General features: G+C 38.1%; 1 protein-coding gene across 5 annotated transcripts in view; it reads left to right on the forward strand.

Moving 5' to 3' along the window:
* VWA5A (von Willebrand factor A domain containing 5A) overlaps positions 1-19,845 on the forward strand; it is a 31,145-nt gene extending 11,300 nt beyond the window's left edge. For 3 of the 5 annotated variants that reach the window (XM_019037590.3, XM_055355831.2, XM_055355830.2), the window contains 8 exons: positions 8,193-8,307; positions 9,083-9,247; positions 9,521-9,621; positions 9,950-10,203; positions 14,520-14,663; positions 15,364-15,494; positions 18,159-18,285; positions 18,784-19,845. In XM_019037590.3, coding sequence (XP_018893135.1) covers positions 8,193-8,307; positions 9,083-9,247; positions 9,521-9,621; positions 9,950-10,203; positions 14,520-14,663; positions 15,364-15,494; positions 18,159-18,285; positions 18,784-18,863 — 1,117 coding nt within the window. In that variant the 3' untranslated portion in view covers positions 18,864-19,845. The remainder of the gene's footprint in view (positions 1-8,192; positions 8,308-9,082; positions 9,248-9,520; positions 9,622-9,949; positions 10,204-14,519; positions 14,664-15,363; positions 15,495-18,158; positions 18,286-18,783) is intronic. The other 2 variants (XM_055355832.2, XM_063693621.1) reach the window with 1 other exon arrangement.
* Positions 19,846-20,147: the final 302 nt, after the last annotated feature.

The following is a 20,147-nucleotide window of genomic DNA, read 5'->3' on the forward strand; positions in this document are numbered from 1 at the left end:
AGCCTGGGTGACGGAGCAAGAATCCGTCTTGAAAAAAAAAAAAAAAAGAACAGTGGACACCATATACCCTTCACCCGGGTCTACCAGTTGTCAACCTTTTACCACATTTGTTTCAGCTATGTTTTTTGTCTGAAATATTTGAGGGCAAACCACAGATGTCATAAACCCTTCATATATAAACACTTATGCACTCATCTTCTATGAACAAGAACATTCTGCTACATCACAATACAACTATTAAATTCAAGACATTTAAAGTTGAGATAACACATTATCTAAATGCAGGCCATATTTGTCAATTTTTCTTTATGTTCTTTTTATTAAGTTCTGGGATGCATGTGCAGAACATGCAGGTTTGTTACATAGGTATACATGTGCCATGGTGGTTTGCTGCACTCATCAACCCATCATCTGCATTAGATATTTCTAATTCTATCCGTCCCTAGCCCCCCACCCCCTGACAGGCCCCAGTGAGTGATGTTCCCCTCTATGTGTCCATGTGTTCTCATTGTTCAACTCCCACATATAAGCGAGAACATGCAGTGTTTGGTTTTCTGTTCCTGTGCTAGTTTGCTGAGAATGATGGTTTCCAACTTCATCCGTGTCCCTGCAAAGGACATGAACTCATCCTTTTTTATGGCTGCATAGTATTCCATGGTGCAAATGTGCCACATTTTCTTTATCCAGTCTATCACTGATGGACATTTGGGTTGGTTCCAAGTCTTTACTATTGTGACAGTGCTGCAATAAACATATGTGTGCATGTGTCTTTATAGTAGAATGATTTATAATCACTTGGGTATATATCCAGTAATGGGATTGCTGGGTCAAATGATATTTCTGGTTCTAGATCCTTGAGGTATCCCCACACTGTCTTCCACAATGGTTGAACTAATTTACACTCCCACAAACAGTGTAAAAGGTTTCCTATTTCTCCACATCCTCTCCAGCATCTGTTGTTTCCTGACTTTTTAATGATCACCATTTTAACTGGCATGAGATGGTATCGCGTTGTGGTTTTGATTTGCATTTCTCTAATGACCAGTGATGAGGAGCTTTTTTTCATGTTTGTTGGCCACATAAATGTCTTCTTTTGGAAAGTGTCTGTTCATATCCTCTGCCCACTTTTTGATGGGGTTGTTTGTTTTTTTCTTGTAAATTTGTAAGTTCTTTGTAGATTCTGGACATTAACCCTTTGTAAGATGGATAGATTGCAAAAATTTTCTCCCATTTTGTAGGTTCCCTGTTCACTGTAATGATAGTTTCTTTTGCTGTGCAGAAGTTCTTTCGTTTAGTTAGATCCCATTTGTCAATTTTGACTTTTGTTGCCATTGCTTTTGGTGTTTTAGTCATGAAGTCTTTGCCCATGCTTATGTCCTGAATGGTATTACCTAGGTTTTCTTCTAGGGTTTTTGTGGTTTTAGGTCTTATGTTTAAGTGTTTAATCCATCTTGAGTTAATTTTTATAAAAGGTTTAAGGAAGGGATCCAGTTTCAGTTTTCTGCATATGGCTAGCTGGTTTTCCCAACACCATTTATTAAATAGGAAATCCTTTCTCCATTACTTGTTTTCGTCAGGTTTGTCAAAGATTAGATGGTTGTAGATGTATGTCATTATTTCTGAGGCCTCTGTTCTGTACCATTGGTCTATATATCTGTTTTGGTACCAGTACCATGCCGTTTTGGTTACTGTAGCCTTGTAGTATAGTTTGAAGTCAGGTAGCGTGATGCCTCCAGCTTTATTCTTTTTGCTTAGGATTGTCTTGGCTATATGGGCTCTTTTTTGGTTCCATATGAAATTTAAAGTAGTTTTTTCTAATTCTGTGAAGAAAGTCAATGGTAGCTTGATGGCAGTATGGCCATTTTCACAATATTGATTCTTCCTATCCATGAGCATGGAATGTTTTCCTATTTGTTTGTGTCCTCTCTTATTTCCTTGAACGGTGGTTTTTAGTTCTCCTTGAAGAGGTCCTTCACATCCATTGTAAGTTGTATTCATAGGTATTTCATTCCTTTGTAGCAATTGTAAATGGGAGTTCTCTCATTATTTGGCTCTCTGTTTGTCTATTATTGGTGTATAGGAATGTTTGTATTTTTGCACATTGATTTTCTATCCTAAGACTTTACTAAAGTTGCTTATCAGCTTAAACAGATTTTGGGCTGAGGCGATAAGGTTTTCTAAATATACAATACTGTCATCTGCAAACAGAGAGAATTTGACTTCCTCTCTTCCTATTTGAATACCCTTTATTTCTTTCTCTTGCCTGATTGCGCTGGCCAGAACTTCCAATACTATGTTGAATAGGAGTGGTGAGAGAGGGCATCCTTGTCTTGTGCCCATTTTCAAAGGGAATGCTTCCAGCTTTTGCCCATTCAGTGTGATATTGGCTGTGGGTTTGTCATAAATAGCTCTTATTATTTTGAGATACGTTCCATCAATACCTAGTTTATTGAGAGTTCTTAGCACAAAGGGGTGTTGAATTTTATCGAGGGCCTTTTCTGCATCTGTTGAGATAATCATGTGGGTTTTGTCATTGGTTCTGTTTATGTGATGGTTACATTTATTGATTTGCATATGTTGAACTAGCCTTGCCTCCCAGGGATGAAGCTGACTTGATCATGGTGGATAAGCTTTTTGATGTGCTGCTGGATTCAGTTTGCTAGTATTTTATTGAGGATTTTCACATCCATGTTCATCACGGATATCGGCCTTAAATTTTCTTTTTTTGTTGTGTCTCAGCCAGGTTTTGGTATTAAGATGATGCTGGCTTCATAAAATGAGTTAGGGAGGATTCCCTCTTTTTCTTTTGTTTGGAATAGTTTCAGAAGGAATGGTACCAGCTCCGCTTTGTACCTCTGGTAGAATTCAGCTGTGAATCCTCCTGGTCCTGGGCTTTTTTTGGTTGGTAGACTATTAATTACTGCCTCAATTTCGGAACTTGTTATTGGTCTGTTCAGGGATTCGACTTCTTCCTGGTTTAGTCTTGGGGTGGGGGGTGTATGTGTCCAGGAATTTATCCATTTCTTCTAGATTTTCTAGTTTATTTGCATACAGCTGTTTATAGTATTCTGTGATGGTGGTTTGTATTTCTGTGGGATCAGTGGTGATACTCCCTTTATCACTTTTATTGTGTCTATTTGATTCTTCTCTCTTTTCTTCTTTATTAGTCTGGCTAGCGGTCTATTTTGTTAATCTTTTCAAAAAACCAGCTCCTGGATTCATTGATTTTTTGAAGGGTTTTTTCTGTTTCTATCTCCTTCAGTTCTGCCCTGATCTTAGTTATTTCTTTTCTTCTGCTAGATTTTGAATGTGTTTGCTCTTGCTTCTCTAGTTCTATTTAATTGTGATGTTAGGGTGTCGATTTTAGATCTTTCCTGCTTTGTCCTGTGGGCATTTAGTGCTATAAATTTCCCTCTAAACAGTGCTTTAGCTGTGTCCCAGAAATTTGATGCATTGTGTCTTTGTTCTCATTAGTTTCAAAGAACTTATTTATTTCTGCCTTAATTTTGTTATTTACCCAGTGGTCATTCAGGAGCAGTTGTTCAGTTTCCATGTAGTTATGCAGTTTTGAATGACTTTCTTAATCCTGAGTTCTAATTTGATTGCACCATGGTCTGAGAGACAGTTTGTTATGATTTCCATTAGTTTGCATTTGCTGAGGAGTGTTTTACTTCCAATTATGTGGTCAATTTTAGAGTAAGTGTGATGTGGTGCTGAGAAGAATGTATATTCTGTTGATTAGGGGCAGAGAGTTGTGTGGATGTCTATTAGGTTCACTTGGTCCAGAGCTGAGTTCAAGTCCTGAATATATTTGTTAGTTTTTTGTCTCATTGATCTGTCTAATATTGAAAGTGGGGTGTTAAAGTCTCCCACTATTATTGTGTGGGAGTCTAAGTCTCTTTGTAGGTCTCTAAGAATTTGCTTTATGAATCTGTGTGCTCCTGTATTGGGTGCATATATATTTAGGATAGTTAGCTCTTCTTGTTGCATTAATCCCTTTACCATTATGTAATGCCCTTCTTTGTCATTTTTGATCAAAAAGCCCTTGAAGAAATAGTTTTTAGTGAATATTGTTTTTAGTGAAAGCAATAAATAAAAATCAATATTTGAGTGTTACGTCTGTTCCTTACTATTGGGCTGTTATTTATTCTTGGCATTTTCAACAGACTGAACTGGCAAATGTTTTTAAAAAATTCTGAAATTTTTACTTATGCCCCTGCTTCAAAGGTAGCAGTGTAGCATTCTTCCTCTTTTCTCCAATTCTGTATTTATGTCTTCTTTTCTACAGTGAGATAAACCTAGCTTCCAGCAAAATCAGTAAACTTACTCATTTCTTCAATCTACCTGTAAGTAGTCCACCCTTATCCATCAGGTATACCTTCCAAGACTCCTAGTGGGCGCCTGAAACTGTGGATACTATACCAAACCGTATATGTACCAATTTTTTTATACATACATACTTATGATGAAATTTAATTTATAAATTATAAATATCTATCTGATACCTGAGGCTGCTACTAAGTGATTAACGTTAATACAGACAGCATGGAGATGCTGGACAAAGAGGATTCATGTCCAGGGTGGGATTGAGCAGCATGGCACAAGATTTCATCATGCGACTCAGAATGGGATGCAATTTAAAATGTATGAATTGTCTATTTTTGGAATTTTTTTATTTAATATGTTTGGACTGCAGTGGACCGCACATAACTGAAACTATAGAATGTAAAACTGCAGATAAGGGAAGCCTTCTGTACACACAAAATCTCTCTGTAATATTTTATAATTCTCTGTGTAGAGGGCTTCATGCATTTTTTTATTAAATTGTTTCCCTAGGTGTTTGATGCTATTTTAAATAGTATTTTTAAATAATTTTATTTACTGGATGTTTATTTCCATATAGAAATGAATTTTAATAGTTTGTTTTACCTTGACTTGTATTTAATGATGTTAATTAATTTAGATATTAATTAAATTATATATTTGCAGACTCTTTTAGATATTCTATGAAGAATCACATTTGCAAAAAATATCAGTTTTATTTTTCTTATTTTTAAAAATTTTCTTTTTCTTATTTTTTTAAAAAAAAATTTCTTCCCTTCTGGATTAGCCTGGAGAGAACCTCTAACAAAAATCTGAATCAAAATGATCATATCCTTATTTTATTTTGGACCTCAAAGGGAACATTTCAACTTTGCACGATTAAGTATGGTGTTTGCTGTAAGGGTTTCCCTTTTTTTGTAGTTATCCTTTCTGTGATTAAGGAAATTCCCTTTTATTTCTGTTTTGAGGGTTCTTTTCTCTCTTTTCTTCCTTTTGTTTTGAATAATTAATGATTGTTAAATTTCACCAAATGTATTTTATGCATCTGTTTAGATGAATGTGTGATTTTATCCTTTATTCTTTTAAAGTGTGAATTCTAATGATAATTCTTAAATGTTAGACCAACCTTGAATTTCTGGAATAAAGTAGTTGTGATGTATTCATCTCTTTCATATATTTTTTCATTCAGTTGGATAATACCTTTTTCAGGATTTTGAATCTATTTTCATGGGAAATATTGACATATATTGTCTTATCTTGTTAGGTTTTGATATCAATTTTATGCTGGTATCATAAAATGAGCTGTGAAGGTTGCCTTTTTTCCTTGCTCCAAAAGGTTTTCTTTCATAAATATTTGTTAGAATTTGCCAGCAAAGCTCTCTTGGCCTGGATTTTTTTGAGAAAGTTTTTGTTTTGAACTATTCATATTTTATGTGTTCTTATTTTTTATAAAAGTTTGTATATTTTATTGAAGTTCTTTGCATGAAATTGTCTATGATATTGCCTAATAATGTTATTAAATTTTGTAGAATATATAGTGATATTACCTCTTCTTTCCTAATGTTGGTTATTTGTGCCTTTTCTATTAATATTTCTTTCCTTGCACTGGATATTTATCAATTTTAATAATAATTTCAAAACACCAGCACCTTTGGGTTTGTTGGTACTTTCTATCATATAAGTGTTTTCTATTTCATTAATATCTGCTCTTATCTATCTTTATTATTTTCTTTCTTTTACATTCCTTGGGTTCATTGGCCATCCTTTTTTAACATCTTGAGACAGGTGCTTGATAGTTGATTTTTAGACTTTCTTTTCTAATGTGTGTATTCAGAGCTATAGATCTAAGCACATCTGTAGCTGAATTTTAAATATGGATATGACATTTGCCATTGTCCTCCACTTAATATTTTCCAATTATCATTATGGTTTCTTTTTTAAGCTTGTATAATTCACAAGTACAGTGCCTAATTTCCCAATATTAGAGGATTTTCTATTTTTGTTAGTTGTCAAAGAAAAAATTATAGAAATTAGATGATCCTCTGGATGACGTCTTCCCTCTGAGAGGATTCATTCTTTTCATTCTTTGCTTCTGAATGGTCGCTGGATAGACTGGGAACAGATAATGTTAATCCAGTCAGGGTCTGACGAACTTCAGTCGCGGTGATGGCTGGTCTATTTCTGATTCACCTCTGCCTCTGGGATGTAGTCCTTTAGGGTTTTATCCTAAATTCTTAGTTGTTTACAAGAACACTTTGGCTGTGGAAAGTGCAGATTGATATTTTGTTCCTCCCACCTGCGTGTAACCGCTTAGGTTCTAAGTCATCTGCTTTTGTACTTGGCATTTGCTTCAAAGGGTCAAGGAACATCAGATGCTGGGCTCATTTCTCTTGCTTCTCTCTTCTCCCAGGTCTTGGCCTATAGATTTTTATCTTGGTAGACCTTTGATGTTTTCAAACAAATTATTGTAAATATTGTATACAGCTTTCCTAGTTCTCTGCTGGCTTGAAACAATTTACAGTGGCAGTGCTGTGAGCAGAACTTTCCTAGGGTGTTATATTTTAAGTCAGAAGTCATTGATTTAAGTTACAGTTCTTTTGCTTGCCTGCAGAAGATGAATCAGCTAATCTCTGCATGCCTTAGTTTCCTCATATGAAAATTAGAAACCTAATAGTACTCACTTTACAGATTTATTGTTATGGTTAAAAGAGTATACTTAGGGAAAGTATTAGGAACTGTGCTAGATAAAAAGTGCTATATAAAATTTTGCTATTATTGTAATATTTTAATTTTTATTATCATCCACATGCAGCACTGTCGTGAGTTCTAGTTAGTCATCAATATATTTTTGTTGTTGTTGTTTGATTGTTTAGAGACAGGGTCTGTCACTTTGTTGCCTAGGCTGCTCTTGAACTCCTGGCACTGGCTTCCCAAAGTGGGAGCCACCACACCCAGCCAATATTGTTTAGTTTTGATTTTATACAAAAGACCTTAAAAAATATAACAGCACTTTATAACATAGGCTACAATTCAAAGATCATGTTAGAAATTTAAAGGTTGTGATATCAAGATGCTCTCAGGCTGTAGTATTTAGGAAGTATTGTTACAGGTAGGTCCAGTTAGAAGTCTGTTCCTGAGTCTTACAAGTGTAGAGCATTGATCCTAACGCTGATGCCACTAGACTTGGGGATGGTGGCTCACACTAATCTAAGAAAGACTGATACATAAACCAAAATTGCAGGGTATTAATTTACAATGAAAACTCTGTCTGTCATGCCTTCCAAAAGCGCCTGTGCTAGTACTACCAATGTATTCTTTGTTTATATATAATTCTATTTGGGAAATCGCATTATGTTTAAGAAGTTACTTGGTGCACATGGACTAAGGCAGGGCAAGAACTCTCCATTTAGAAGTGCAGGAGGCACACTTCCTTTCTCTAAGAATAGTCTTGCTAGGGGAGATATGGTACCAGCACATCATTAGGTAGGAACTGGTGTTAGTTTCTATCTTTCTGTTAGTTTGCCAGAGGGATCTTGCGGTAAGACAGATCAGTGCTCCAGTGACATTGCTATCATTTAGTAGTTGCATGATCTTGGAAAGATTTCTTAAATTTCCTGGGCCTCCGTTTCTTATCCGCAAAGTGAAGCAGAAGCCTGCTGTTTAGGGGTCTTGTGATGATTAAATTGCATCATTGATTTAAGGCATTTTTATACCTCCTAAAATATAGAATATGCTCAGTAAATGGTAGCTATTACAGTTTTGGTCAAGAAAGTAGACTATTTCCCTATGTATTTTTGGCCATTATGTATTAATTTTATATTTTCACTGTTTAATGCCTTCCTCTAACCTCTGTCCTGTTACAATTGCAGGTGTTTCTCATTTGGTATTGGAGAAGGCGCCTCCACCAGCCTAATAAAAGGTATTGCCCGGGCATCAGGGGGCACCTCAGAATTTATCACAGGCAAAGACAGGATGCAGTCCAAGGTGAGGGACAGACTGACTGTGTCTGTCTGGAGGTGGCAATCCAGACCAAAGTGGAATGGGGTGGGGAACACCGTGTAAGGGCAGGAGTAGCAACTTTCCTCCAGGATACCTGTTCCTATATCCCCAAGGCCTTAGGCTGTATACTTAGTTGGGCTACTTTTGGCCTCATGTAATAGAAGCCCACTGTAGTATCTGGAAATATGACGTCTGGTCCCAGTAGCTGCAAGCTCAGAGACAAGATGCTGACAGGGATCTGGGCCTTTGCATTTAAGACCAGACACAGACAAACTGAGAGCTTTGACTGTCAAGACTGCGATTCCAGGTCTGCGCTTTAGAACCTCTTTGTGTACTACATGCATCCTCCATGCAAAAGATACAAAGAAAAGGAGAAGGAATAATCATGATATGTCTAATGGATCGGAAGAGGTAGTAAATTGCTATTCCATTTCATCTTTCTGCAAAAGGAGAAGACCCCTCTGGTGGTATTTCTAAGCTCCTCTTTCCCAGTAGGTGCCACCTCTTATCTAATCCCCTTCTCCAAGGGTCTCGTTACTCAAACATTTTCTTTATTTACATTTATGTTGCTAAATATTTCAGCTTTGGCTTATTCATATGTAAAGCTTCTTCATATATAAAGCCCATCTCCTAGAATAGTACTGAGGAGTAGGCATGACATGTATTATGTATCACATCTGATACATAATAAATGTTCAGGTAATTGTAGCTGCCATTGTCTGTATCATTTGTGTTTATTCTGTTCTCTTCCCCACATTAGGCTCTCAGGACTCTGAAACGCTCTCTGCAGCCTGTGGTAGAGGATGTCTCTCTGAGCTGGCATTTGGCTCCTGGTCTGTCTGCTAAAATGCTTTCCCCAGAACAGACTGTCATCTTTAGGGGTCAGAGATTAATCATCTATGCCCAGCTGACCGGGAGGATGCCAGTGAGTTCCCATTCTTATTTGTTCCTCTAGTCAAAGAGCTACCACATGACCATTCCACTAAAGCTGGTAGGTGGATTTCAATCTCAGCCAGAGACGGCACTTGCCAAGTATAGCTAGCCTACTTCCTTCCCATCATTTCAGGTCTCTGGTTTCCTAGGCTACCTGATTCTTCATCAGATATTTTAATACATTGTTTTGGGTACCTGCCCCTGTTCTGATCCTTCCATGGATGATCTCTTTCTTCCGTCATTTCTACTCATCTCTAATTTGCAGGCAGCAGAGACAACAGGAGAAGTATGCCTCAAATATACACTCCAGGGCAAGACTTTTGAGGATAAGGTGACATTTCCTCTACAACCCAAGCCTGATGTCAAGTGAGAATTCAGTTTTCCCTTCCTTCCTTCCTTCCTTCCTTCCTTCCTTCCTTCCTTCCTTCCTTCCTTCCTTCCTTCCTTCCCTCCCTCCCTCCTTCCTTCCTTCTTTCCTCTGCCATCTTTGGGGATTAGATTTCTTCTCTTAATTCTGGGCTCCATTGTAATTGTTTTCCTACAATCATTTTTTATTTCTAAACCACCCAAGTCTTATCTCTCCCCTTATCTGACTTTATCTTAACTCTTCTATTCCTAACTTTTAGGAGCCCTGAGAAACTGGTATATGGATGTCTTTCCCTACATTTCAGTACTTTTTTTTTTTTCCTTTCAGCCTCACCATTCACCGCCTTGCTGCCAAGTCCTTGCTCCAGACCAAGGACATGGGCCTCAGGGAGACTCCAGCAAGTGATAAAAAAGATGCATTGAACCTTAGCCTTGAGTCCGGTGTCATAAGCTCCTTCACAGCTTTCATTGCTATCAATAAGGAGCTCAACAAGCCGGTTCAGGGGCCTCTGGCTCATAGGGACGTCCCAAGGCCAATTCTGTTGGGTGCTTCTGCCCCATTGAAGATAAAATGCCAATCAGGTAATGAGTTTTATTCCATTCAAACTCATATAGAATAAAAGATTCTGACTATCTGAGCACATTATTTAAAGGAAAGGGCTGTGAAATGTTCTCAAGTTGCTTTGTTTTCCTTATACCTCCACATCTAGGATTTCTGGTTAGTGTTAAACTTTTCTGTCCCAGGGAACTAGAATGCATCCCATTGGCAAGGAGATTTAAAATAATCCAAGAGAAAACAAAAAAACAAACATTAACATGTAGAAAGTGCAGGTAAACACTGAGTAACCAAACTGCCTAATCTGAAGCTGATTTATCTTTTTTATTGAGATATAATTCAAATATCATACAATTCACCCATTTAAAGTGTACAATCCAATGGGCTTTAGTATGTTCACAGAGTTGTGCAACCATTGATTGCCACAATCAATTTTAGAGCATTTTCATCACCTGAGAAATAAACTTCATAACTATTAACAGACATTTCCCATTTCTCTCCCTGACCCCACCTATCTTCTCCTCCACTCCCCTCTCCATCAGTCCCAGTAATCACTTACCTGCTTTCTATCTCTATACATTTGCCTATCCTGTCTTTATATATTTGTTCTGGACTTATTTTCCCTCTTTGTTTTTGAGACAGGGTCTCACTCTGTTGCCGAGGCTGGAGTGCAGTGGCACAATCATGGCTTACTGCAGCCTCAACCTCCCAGGCTCAAGCAATCCTCCCACCTCAGCCTCCTGAGTGGCTGGGACTATAGGTGCATGCCACCATGCCCAGCTAATTTTTTTGTATTTTTCGTAGAGATGGGGTTTTGCCATTTTATCCAGGCTGTGGCTGGCTTATTTCACTTAACATAATGTTCTCCAAGTTCATCCATGTTGTTGCAAATAACAGAATTTTGTTCTTTTTTATGGCTGAATAATGTTACATTGTGTATATATAGTACATTTTCATCATTCATTCATCCACTGATGGATACCTAGGTTGATTCCATGACTTGGCTATTGTGAATAGTGCTGATATCTCTTTGATATTACTGATTTCTTTTCTTTTGGGTATATATCCAGCAGTGGGATTGCTGGATCATATAGTAGCTCCATTTTTAACATTTTAAGGAGCCACAGTTTTCCACAATGGCTATACTAATTTACATTCTCACCATGGTATGCAAGCATTCCCTTTTCCCCATATCCTCGCCAGTACTTGTTATCTTTTGTCTTTTTGATGATAGCCATTCTGACAGGTATGAGGTGATATCTCATCATGGTTTTGATTTGCAATTTCCTGATGATTGGTAATGCTGAACATTTTTTCATATACCTATTGGCCATTTGTATGTCTTCTTTTGAGAAGTGTCTACTCAAGTCTTTTGTCCATTTTTAAATAAGGTTATTTGCTTTCTTGGTTTTGAGTTAAATTCCTTCTGTACTTTGTATATATTAAACCCTTATCAGATGTTTGGTTTGCAAATATTTTCTCCCATTCTGTAGGTTGTTTCTTCACCCTGTTGATTGTTTTCTTTGCTATACACAAGAGGTAACCTCGTTTATCTATTTTTTGCTTTTGTCGCCTGTGCTTTTGAGGTCATATCCAAAAATCATTGCCCAGACCAATGTCATAGATATTTTCCCTTATGTTTTCTTCTAGTTGTTTCGTAGTTTCACCTCTTACACTAAAGCCTTTAGTTCATTTGAGTTGGTTTTTCTATGTGATGAGAGATAAGGGTCTAATGTTATTCTTTCATATGTGTGTATCCAGTTTTCCCAATGCCATTTATTGAAGAGACTGTCTTTTACCTATTGTGTTCTTAGCACTTTTGTCAAAAATTAGTTGGCTGTAAATGTGTGGATTTATTTCTGGGCTCTCCATTTCTGTTGCATTGGTCAGTGTCTGTTTTTATGCAAGTACCATGCTGTTTTGGTTACTATAGCTTTGTAGTATATTTTGAAGTCAGATAGTATGATGCCTCCAGCATTTTGTTTGTGTATGTGTGTGTGTGTGTTTTCTCAAGGTTACTTTGACTATGTTTTTATAATTCCGTACAAATTTACGATTTTTTAATGCTGTGAAGAATGTCTTTGATATTTTCATAGGTATTGCATTGAATCTGTAAATTGCTTTGGGTATTATGGCCATTTTAGCAATATTTATTCTTCCAATCCAAGAACGTGAGATATCTTTACATTTATTTGTGTCTTCTTCAATTTCCTTCATCAATGTCTTACAATTTTCAGTATAGAGATGTTTTACCTCCTCAGTTAAATTTATTCCTAAATGTTTTAATTATTTTGTAGCCATTGCAAATGAGATTGTTTTCTTGATTTCTGTTTGAGAGAGCTTGCTGTTTGTGTATAGAAACACTAATGACTTTTGTATGTTCATTTTATGTCCTTCAACTTTGCTGAGTTTGTTTATTCTATTTAACAGTTGTTTTTTTTTGGTAGAGTCTTTAGGGTTTTCTATGTTTAAGATCATGTCATCTGCAAACAGAGGTAGTTTAACTTCCTCTTTTCCAATCTAGATTCTTTTTATTTATTTCTCTTGCCTAATTGCACTGGCTAGGACTTCCAGTACTATATTGAATAGAAGTGGTGGAAGTGAGCATCCTTGTCTTGTTTCTGATTTTAGAGGAAATGCTTTCAACTTTTCCCTTTTCAATATGATATTAGGTGTGAGTTTGCCATAATTGTCTTTATTATGTTGAGGTACCTTTCATCTATACCTAATTTGTTGAGAGTTTTTATCATGATGTTGAATTTGTTTAATACTTTTTCTGCATCTGTTGAAATGATCATATGTTTTTGTCCTTTTTTATGTTAGTGTGATCCATGTTTATCGATTTATGTTTATTGAACCAACTTTTCATCTCGGATGAATCGCATTTGATAATGATGCATGATCATTTTAATGTACTTCTGAATGTGGTTTGCTAATATTTTGTTGAGGATTGTGCATCTATGTTAATCAAGGATATTGGCCTGTAACTTTACTTTTGTTGTTGTATCTGGTTTTGGTGTCAGGGTAATGCTAGGAAGCTTGTTTTTAGGGTAACACTAGAGAGCTTGATGGAAGCAAGCTGACATATAGGAAAAAAAGTAGAGAAGTCAAGAACTTAGTAGTCCAGATGAGGTCAAAGATCAGGTAAAACAGAAATCTCTAAGTTAGAAAACTGGAAAAATCAGACATTATATTTTAAAACTAGGAATTAAAAAAATTTTTTTTTTGAGTCAGGATCTCACTCTGCTGCCCAGGTTGGAGTGCAGTAGTGTGATTGTAGTTCACTGCGGCCTCGATCTCTTGGGCTAAAGTGATTCTCCCACCTCAGCCTCCTGAGTAGGTAGGACTGTAGACATGCACCACCATGCCTGGCTAATTTTTAATTTTCATATTATTTAGAAATGAGGTCTCACTACATTGCCTAGGCTGGTCTCAAACTTCTGGCCTTGCGTGATCCTTCTGCCTGGGACTCTAGGCACATGTCACCATGCCCAGATAATTTTTAAAACTTTTTATAAAGATGGGGTCTTGCTACTTTGTCCAGGCTGGTATCAAGCTTGTGGGCTCAAGTGATCTTCCCACCTCAGCCTCCTGAAGTGTTAGGATTACAAGCATGAACCACTGTGCCCAGCTTCAATTTATTTTCTATGAGTGGAACAATTCTGCATAATAACAAGGTCTTCATGGCTTGGGAGGAAGTGGCAGAAGTAGAATGAAGTGGAAGTCATTGGATTTGATGAAGTCGAAGAAGTTTGCATTAGGGTATTTTATAGGCTATCTACATGGGTGATGAAATCTCAAGATGATGGTAGGCCTTTTAATGGAGTGGAAGTCTATGGTCTAGTTTTCAGATACTTTAGTGAATGATCGGAAGTAACAAAGAGATTGGAAGTAGACAATAGTGATGACATGTGGAAGGTAAACCACATTTAATGATCTGGATGCAGCATCAGGGACTGAAGAGGTTGCCAACCCTACCTCCCTACTTGAAGTGTGGTACATTGAGCAACAACCATTTGAGAGTGATGGAGGGACAATAGTTTTTTGGGAGGATAAATTCAGTTTTAAGTTGAGACTTAGCTGGCAGAAGCCTCCTGTAATAAAACTAAAGATGCAGGAAAAATTGTTTAGCATGTGTCAGGGGTTCCAGAGGACACAGTAGAAGGAGAGCTCAGAGGGTGAGGGTTTGTGCAGGAGGTGGGCATATGAGAGAAAAATAGCACAGTAAGGGTGGTGACTGAAGCCACTGTGGATGGGAGGGTATGTATCTTGAATTGTCACGGTCCTTTGCCCACTGCAGAGAGCAGAGAGTGCCACTGTCTTAAAGTTTGGATTTTTTCAGGTTTTCGAAAGGCCTTACACTCTGACCATCCTCCTTCTGCATCTCAGCCCAGAGGGGAACTTATGTGTTATAAGGCCAAGACATTCCAGATGGACGATTACAGTCTCTGTGGGTTGATAAGTCACAAGGACCAGCACAGTCCAGGTGAGTACCTTTATAGGAACATTTTCTCAACAATGTTTTTCTGTCACATATATAGGACTAGGCAAGCTAAAAGCTTGTAGTTACAGCTATGTCAAGAGATGCATGTTTCTCGAAGAGACCCCCCATGCGTTGGAAAAGATTCATTCCTCCACCCACAGAACCAGCCTGGAAACTTACCATGCAGATGAGGCAGGCCTCAGTTCACCCCTACAATCTATAGGGACTGACAAACTAACCTTCAATGTTCTGCTGCCTGTAGCTTTCTTTACCCAGGAGTTCATCTGTTTGAAAAGCACTGGGCAGAAGGTCAGATTTGTTCCGCCCCTATGTTTCCCAGGGTCAGCCTAGCTAGGTTCATTAGGATATCATATAGGACCCTGAAACCTGCTATCCCAGTGGAGTCTAGGGTGACCCCTAGTCGAACAAACCCCCTTGGCCATCTCAGCTCACACAGCTTGCCTGCGGGCTGCCCTCGCCCCCCAGCAGAGCCCTGCTGCCACCATCTGTGAGCCCCTGTTCCACTGGTCATCCTTTCACAAGTAGGGTTTGAAGACCGATCTTCTGGATGTTGTCTGATGACTTTCTTTCTATTGCATTCTTGCTATGGCCTGTCTCTGAATTTAGCAGCCCTAAATTCAAGTGTGCTGAGGTGCTGATAGCTCCACAATTTCTCATTCTTCCCTTTTCTTTCTCCTCAAAGGCTTTGGAGAGAATCATCTTGTGCAGCTGATTTACCACCAAAATGCAAATGGTTCCTGGGATCTGAATGAAGATCTAGCCAAGGTCCTAGGTATGAGTTTGGAAGAAATAATGGCTGCACACCCTGCCGAGGTAAGATTCAATGGAAAAAGGAGTATGTATGTTTTTGAGAGAGAGGTCATCATTGAGAATTGAGGTGATTCAGGACCTACCTGAGGAAGGAAAATATAGGGGGCCATAGACTAAATTAATTTGTAATAAATAGAGGCTGAAGGTTTTTCCGGTCATGTTAGAGCAGAAAGAGCAAAGGATTAATGGGGAAGCTAGTAGGAATTGATGGGGTCTTTTTGCTGGTGGATGACAAAGGGAAAGCAAAAATCCTCTTCCACTTTAATCGTATTCCCTGCCAATCGTCTTGGTTATATAACTAATATTTAGTGAGCAATTACTCTGTGCCAAGCACTGTGCTAAGCAGTTAATATTCATGAGCTTATTTATTTCACACATTAATTTAATAAGGTAGATCCCATTTGTGTTGCTGTTTATAGATGAAGAAACTGAAGTTTAGGGAGGTCTAAAAATGTGTCTGGGTTTACCTAGCCCATCAGTGGCAGAGCCAGATTCAGTTCTAAGAGTATCTGTCTTGAGAACCCCCAATAATAACCTCATTATTGCTCCTCTTCATACCGATGAAAGTGGTCCAGACATTGGCAAAAGTTAACTGAAGTCAGGATAGGTAAAGTGTTGTTACTAGGAACCACTAGTTGTTTCAGATGTATTTAAATATGCTGATAAGGATAAATTGCATTCCAGAATTTCAAGGTAACTTGCAAAATCTTCTAACGCTCATTGAGAAGTTGTTAGGCATGAGACAGGTGCAAAAAGCCAGAAGGACAAATATCATTCTAAACTTTCAAAATGTGGAAGGAGATCAAATAAATTTCAGATATTCTGCAATTCCACTGTCCAATACAGTATCCACTAGTCACATGTGGCTATTGTGCCTTTGAAACGTGGCTAATACAAATGAGGAACTAAATTTTTAATTCAATAGAGGTGTGCTATGGTGGGAAATACATACTAATTGCAAAGACTTTATATAAAAAGGAATAAAACGTTTCATCAATAATTATTTTTATATTGATTGCATGTTAAAATGATGACTTTTTAATAGATTGGGTTAAATAAAAATATATCAGTAAAATAATTATACCTCTTTTACTTTTTAAAATTTGGCTACTTGAAAATTTAAAATTACATATGCGTCTAGCATTATATTTTTATTGGAAAATGCTGTTCTAGAAAAAGTAATTAAGATGATAATTCATACACACTTGGAAGAGGATACAGGGATTATTAGATGCACTGGGAACAAAAAACATCAGACTGACATTTCCTTCTTTGGAATGGTAACCAGGCCAATGAATCAAGTGAACCAACAGACCTGGTGTATCTGAATTTCAGTAAGGAATTTGATTTTTTTTTTTTAATGATGAGAACATGGACCAAGTACAAACTAGCTGAAAACCCATGGCGCTGAATGATGAGTTGATTTCACTCGAAACAGATTTTTAGACCCACCAGGCTCTGAATTCTCTGGAGGTCCACAGTTTCAATGAAGATTTAGATGAAGATAAAGACCAAGACTTTCCTATTTGTAGATGACAAAACTGGGAGATAAACTATCAGTCAAAAGAATCAGGATCCCAAAAAACCTCTGAACAATGAGTTGCAATTTTTCATTAAAAAAAAGAAAAACAACATAGTAGGAATAAAAGCTAAGTACTGTTTTGGGTTCCAAATTCCCAGCTCTACAGGAGGAGAAGAGAGCATTTGCACATGAACATCAGAGGTTTTAGATGACTGCAACTGTGTGAATCAGAATATTTAACTAAGAAATGGAGGACAACAGGGTTACCTGAAATGGGCTGTGATTGTAGAATTCTATAAGTACGTTTACCTCCAGATAGACCATTTAAGGAGATATATTTTTAAAATCATTACGCTGTTTGTTTTTAGACTAGGAGAACAAGCGTGGGGATGCTTACTGCTTTGACATAAGCAGTCCTCTTAAGGAAGAAATGGAGGAATTGAGAATTCTAATCTGAAATAAGACCACTCAGAGAGGACATGATAGCCATTTCCAAGTTTTAAAAGTCATGATATAAAATAGGAATTTCCCTTGATCTCCTGACTCTGAAAGCTGAAGCTGGGAGCAGTGAGCGAAAACTCATGGGAGACAATTTTCTGCTGCAAGGCTGAGATTTTCTATTGAGAAATAAGAGAATATAACTAGAATCAGAATATTTGGCCTTTAGTCTCACTTCTGTCATTTGCTAGACAGCTAAGTTTGAGCAAATCATTTTGTTAATACTTCTATATGAAATCAGTTTTCTTTCTTAAAAATGTTTATTAATATTTTTTCATGATTTCTTTGGTGGGGGAGTATAAGGGTTACAATTAAAAAAAACTCATGAAGGTACTTTATAAACTATAAAGCAGTTTTGCCTGTGTTTCTCTTACTAGAGCTGGCCTTGTCTTAGGGGTTTCCAGAACTGTCCTGGTGGTTACACTGGATTTAAAACTTAGGATTTTCTATTTCGAGACTCAATGGATTGCTGCCCTGAGGTTTAAGGCCTGGCATTATGCCTTGCAAGTAGTATCTGGAGGTAAAGAGAGACCAGGTAACTCCATCTAGTGGCATTTAGAAGGATGCTAAGTGAGGAGGGAGTGAAGCTTTTTGCATCCTTTTGAGGGACTTCCTGTGGCAACTGGAGCTCTCTATCTACTGTGCAGCTTGTGGATTCCTCAGGCTGGGCCACCATCCTGGCCGTGATCTGGCTGCATAACAATGGTAAGGACTTGAAGTGTGAATGGGAGCTTCTGGAAAGGAAGGCCGTGGCCTGGATGCGTGCCCATGCAGGTAGGAGCACAATCCTAAGGCCTGTCTCCTTCCCTTTCCCTGGCCTGGCAGAAGGTGACCACAAGAGAGTCCCATTGTCACCTGCCTCCACCATCCTGCTTCAGATCTTTACTAATCTTCCTGCTAGTTCTTTTCTTGGGAGGACAAGGGTGAAATATTAAATTGGGGACAAGGTAGGTGGGTGAGTAGGGAGGGAGAGGGACACAAATGGGGAGTGTGAACTGTGAGAAGGACAAGTGGCATTGATTCTCCTTACTGTCTCAGTACCAAGCTGAGTAGAAGACTAGACTTGGTGCGTGTTCTCCTGGCTGTTATCTCACTGCAGCTGAGTGTATCTGGGGCCAGAGAAGATTCAAGGAGAATCTGGGCAGTAAGAAAAGAAAAAGCAGGGATATTGAGGACAGATAAAAGCACAACTCAGGGTAGATGATCTGGGAGGTTTGGAGGAGCCTCTAACCGCAATCCTTCATCCCTGATTCTTGTTTTTCCTCACCACAGGCTCCACCATGCCTTCGGTTGTGAAAGCTGCTATTACTTTCCTGAAGTCATCTGTGGATCCTGCTATCTTTGCCTTTTGAAGATACCATCCAGAAAAAGAAGTGCCTTTAATTTGCTACTGTCATTTCCTCTACTATCACTTTTGCTGTGATGATGTGTTCTTGTGTTTTATAACTCTTTATTTTTTGCCATAAAAGTAAAGGATGCTTACTCCACTTCGCTTCTCTGTTCCAGGTTCACTTTGGATATGATCTTTCTTTTCCCAACATATGCCCTTAGAAAAGTGACAGTGGTCCCAGAACCTATTCCCTTTCTTGAGGGAGTTCAAAACATTCATAGGCAGTAATGTTCCTCCCAGGGTTTCCAGGGAAACAACACGAAAAACAGGTGACATGAACTACAGACTAAAGATTGCTGCATTTATGTTACAGAATGCTTGAATTAGAGAATTTTCTGCATTATCTTTGTCTGTTCACTTTCTATCTTATATACTTATCAGTACCATACTGGTAAGCTTGTGTAGGAGGAGTTAGAGGGAAGTTGAAGCCAACATCTGGATCAATGTAATGTCAAGATCACAAAGAGAGAGACTGCAGGGGTCCACTGTGAGAGGTGACACTGTTGGGGACCTTCCTGATTCATTCTTCTTGGGCTTTGCTAGCCTGTACAACCTACATGCCTTTTCTTCCACTGCCTGAAAGACTTGGGTTGAACTATAACTGTTGGAGAGAGGTGTTCCTCTTTAATCATGAAACACCTTAAGAAGTCTATAATGCAATCCTTAGTCCTACCCTGAACCTATGTGTCCTCTAAGTCAGGCCCTGATCTAGTGCAGTAAAGGGAAGGGTGGGCTTAATGGGAGCTTTGCCTGGGACCTGAACCTGGAGCACTTACCGCATTAGGAAGAAAGGAGCTCCCCGTAATCGTTCTGACCCTTGTGTCTCATATACTCTATCCTAGTGGAAATGACCCTATTTGATATGCTGTCCCTTAAAATAACTTGTATCAATGCTGTCCCTTAAAATAACTTGTATCAATATTAAAATGACTATTTCTACCCTTTGATGAGTAAATGCAGTGGTTCTTAAAGTGGTCTTGTCTCCCTACCCCACAATATTTTGGTACTGCCACTTTGGAAAGCCAAGCTAGGATAGTAAATTGACCAGAACACAGTTGTGGAAATTTGACCTGAAGTTAGTGAAATAAAACTTAGTAGGGAAAAAAAGCTTAGCAAGAGGTCTGCTCTTCCATAGATTCATTTATTGAACTTACATTGGTTTTATTATACCTTGTTTTCTGTCCCAGCTTTTCTGATGCCTCCACTGTTCCCATGGTATCCTGACCCTCTATCTTCTGTTGTAGGC

The sequence above is a fragment of the Gorilla gorilla genome, chromosome 9 (genome assembly GCF_029281585.2).
Source record: "Gorilla gorilla gorilla isolate KB3781 chromosome 9, NHGRI_mGorGor1-v2.1_pri, whole genome shotgun sequence".
Taxonomy (NCBI): domain Eukaryota; kingdom Metazoa; phylum Chordata; class Mammalia; order Primates; family Hominidae; genus Gorilla; species Gorilla gorilla.